The sequence below is a fragment of the Suillus subaureus genome (genome assembly GCF_016647635.1).
Source record: "Suillus subaureus strain MN1 chromosome Unknown BJ212scaffold_213, whole genome shotgun sequence".
Lineage (NCBI taxonomy): Eukaryota > Fungi > Basidiomycota > Agaricomycetes > Boletales > Suillaceae > Suillus > Suillus subaureus.
Window position 1 is genome coordinate 3,492 of NW_024538769.1, and position 3,861 is coordinate 7,352.

The following is a 3,861-nucleotide window of genomic DNA, read 5'->3' on the forward strand; positions in this document are numbered from 1 at the left end:
GACCAAACCTGCAGGAAGGGCGCTGGTGATGGAAGTTGAATGCATCCAAAGCAATAGGGTATTGTGTAGGGTGTGCGCGATAATGTTGAAAGCTTTAAAAGAAATTCCGATTTGGACGCAGGGCTACTTGTAGATCATGAACCAAAATGCAAGAGTAATATCCGATGACAGTAGTGGCCTTAAGTCGTGTAGTAATGCTTGGGAAGTCGAAGCCAAAGAATGCGAGCTCGAGGGGAAGCTTGGATAGTCGATCTAGACCGCAATGAAAGGGAAACTAAATCGATAGTGGCGCAAGTCGGGGTCTTGATTCGCAGTAGTACTTGCCGTCAATGGCAGGCGTGTTGTGGCAGTGACTAGTACTGCTGAATGTCTTGCAAATCGCATTTCTCAGGGACATCCACTTCATCGGTCTAGACTCTACGGCAATGGCGACCCAATTTTCTCGCAAGGCCATACTAAGTCTCTACGCATCCACTTTGCGGACAGCCAAATCGTTCAGTTCATACAACTTCCGCAATTACTTTGTCTCGAGAACGCAGGACACATTCCGTGGGATGCAAGTATGTTTAGACTTTATAATTCAACAAGGATAATATCATAACGTTATTGACTTAGGTGGAACAAGACTCTACCAAGCTTTCACAAGCATATGATAAGGCTGTAAACGAGCTTGCGGTATTGAGACGCAGCGCGGTCCTTAACCAGTTGTATGGTGGTTTGCGGTTGGCAGTCGAAGAACAGAGCAATGTCCGTACCAGAGGAGATACGTGAACGAAGATACCATGCACTTCGATGATGAAAGCAAAGTAGAGATCATGTTCAATCTTATGTTTACCATCTCAGCCTCAGATCTGAATCAGAATGTTATTCACCTGAGTGCGACACCTTGAGGGCTAATGCCAATGTGTACTGTGTCATGATCTACAGAAGGCAACGTAGATTATTGTATCACGAAGATTTGTTGTCGCCTCCAGTACTTGAGTTTGAGGGGGCAGAGGAACCGTTCCATGGCCACCAAACATACCTTGGCCAACTTGAACCAGACTGCGATGAAGAACTTCGGGGTATTTTGTCTTCAACGACTGGCAGCACGTTTGGGGTCGACACGCCCTTGACAATATTCGTGTTCAATTCCCTGTGCGATACAGCGTCTTGAGTCTCTTTCCACTGCTTTTCAGCATCTTTCAGACGGTCCTCAAACTCTTTTCGCTCCCTGCCCGCACGAGCTTCTCGATGTGCCTGTATCTCGTCAATTTGTCTGGTTTGTCTTGTGTCATCACCGACATTCGAGTTCATTGCATAGGTTCCTGCACAGACAGCGGCGATAGTTGCACCTTGAGCGATGACGCGAACACGTAGCCAGTTATTCAGAGATTGAGAGTCGCCCCGTCTCATTTTAACTGCTGCCATTATCAATGCACCGCATGTCACAAGAGTGCCTGCAGATATGCCATAGACGGTCAAAGTCAATATTCAATTTTGGAGGGGCACAATCGTACGAACCGATAGGGACTAATGGTTGCCCCTTGAATTTTCTCCAAGCCTTCTCCTGGTAGGACTCTCCTGTATGAAGGCTCGGTGTGGTTGGAACAGCAGCGGGAGAGGTGGACATCCTGAATGCATTGAATAAACGGCTTGGTCGATTTCCCTCGGATATGATGATGTAAGCAGTCTCTCGAACTTACGAAGTTGGGTTAACGTCTAGTTAACACGAACACCCAATTAATGCCAGTTTCCGAGATCGACGAAGCACTTATCTAGCTCCTCGGACCAGACGACTCCGGGTTTTGTCCATCTTGATCATGAAAGGCGTTGCGATACTCGTAAAATCCTCGGTTGAAATAACAATGGGCTTCAGCGGCACTGCTTGCAGCTTATCAAAGTATCATTGCGACATTAACATGTTCCTTTTCTATTCCATAGGACTTTTGACACCTGGTGAGGTGTAAAGTACCATGCTCGTTTTGTCGCGTTTATTTGTCTACCGGTAAATGACCTGTTGTCGCGATGTGCTTTGATTGTGCCACACAAGATCCTTCAAAGCGTCATCGTTCTTACCACCCACATTTGATAGGCAGATGCAGCAAAACAATCCTACTTGTGGCATTGTTCGGTCGGTGTGGTTGCGCTATGGGTGTTCTAAGATAATCACAAAATGGTGCGTCTATAACTCGTTATTTAAATATGAGCTGTGGTTCTACCAACAAGCCATCAGTACACCGATCCCTCGCTCATCAACAGCATTCTCTATCTTGTCCTCATACCGGTCATCACCATGTTAACTGGCGATCGCTTCTGTCTTGGCCCAAAGGTCACTCTGAAGTTGACTACTCTTTCATCTTCATCAGAACCACAACTAGTATACTCGGGGTCATGTACATCTGGACCACCATATCCTCAGGATGCGGTCCCTGTCAAAATCGACATCTTCTCTTGCGAAGGACAACACACAGAGCGCCTCCAGGACTCCAGCTATTTTGGAAATTCTGCCTCAGCACTTCGCCCACGAGAGAAATTGGCAAGCCTTACAAACGCACTCCAAACGCCCCAGGCTGGTTCTCATGCACTTGACATTATGCCTCTGCCCATTGCTGTCCCTCCCGTGAAGTCACAGTCTGGTATCTCAGAAGATATTAACCTGGCGAATATCTCTTGTGGACTTCAACATCCTTCTGACTGCAAGCCGATCGACCCTTCTCCAGTTCCTGCTCGGGCTTTGATGCCATCCGTTCGAGGCTCCTTTCGTAAGTTATGCATGCTGCAAGAGGGAGGCTTTGCCACAGCTTGGGCAGCTGAAGACATTTCATCGGGACGTTTGCTGTGTCTAAAGGTTTTTCGAAAAAAACGTCTAAAGCACAACCGTACAGAAGAGGGCCTTTTGAACGAGCTGGATGTATACAAGCACATTTCGTCTGAGCAGGAGACTTTCCCCGCAGGAAAAATGTTCCTGATGGAACTAGAAATGTCTTTTCAAACAAGGCGTGACATCTGTTTCGCCATGGTATGTACTGGTCTCCTGCGAGCCTTTTCAGTTGTTTCACCTGTTGTGCATCTGTGCACTTCTAGGAATTGATGGCAAATGATTTACTTTATTATATGACTCGCGAATCGGCGTATTGCAGCGCGAATGCTCGAAGGTGGAGTGCGCAGATGGTGAGTAACTGTCTTTGCTGGTATTCGATGACTCACAGCTCCGACTTTGAAGGCTCTTGGGATCAATGCTCTTCACTGCATGGGCATCATCCATCGAGACATCAAAGCCGAAAATATCTTAATCGACATACGAGAGAACGTGCGAATTGCTGATTTCGGCCTCTGTTATATGCACGAAAAACCCTTGGATCGACAGTGGCGTTATTCGTCGGACGTGACGGGAACCACCCAGTGTATGGCACCCGAAATGTTGCACAACAGGAAAAATCCACGTCCTACAAAATATGGAATCACCGTAGATTGGTGGTCTTTTGGATGCGTTCTTTACGAGCTTGTCTGTCCTAACCATCAGGCAAGTTTCGTGTCTCGTTTCGGTACAACCATGTTGATATCATCTTTCTCAGACACTCTTTGCCACGGAGAAGGCCACAGTTGACTATGTTACTTGGCATCGCAAACTGTCTAACACAGTCAAGTTGTTCCCCGCATTTGAACGACTTGATTCATCTGTCGCTGGTTTGGTTGCAGGGGTAAGCCTTGTCATTACTCATTTTCTAACCCGATTACTTATTCACCGTAACAGTTGCTCAGACCTTTGGCCCTGATGCGGTATGGGTTTGAAGATCTGACGATACACCCATGGTTTGAGAACGATGGCATGTCAGAATTTCATGACGCGCCCAATCGTGGTTGGTGACATTTGATTTG

At 46.9% G+C, this 3,861-nt stretch overlaps 1 protein-coding gene across 1 annotated transcript; it reads left to right on the forward strand.

The window, feature by feature from the left end:
- The first annotated feature begins 316 nt into the window (after positions 1-316).
- BJ212DRAFT_1405973 (uncharacterized protein) lies at positions 317-850 on the forward strand. Its single transcript, XM_041337413.1, has 2 exons — positions 317-560; positions 616-850. The coding sequence occupies exons 1-2, from the start codon at positions 426-428 to the stop codon at positions 769-771; spliced, it is 291 nt and encodes a 96-aa protein (XP_041185483.1). The 5' UTR covers positions 317-425; the 3' UTR covers positions 772-850.
- Positions 851-3,861: the final 3,011 nt, after the last annotated feature.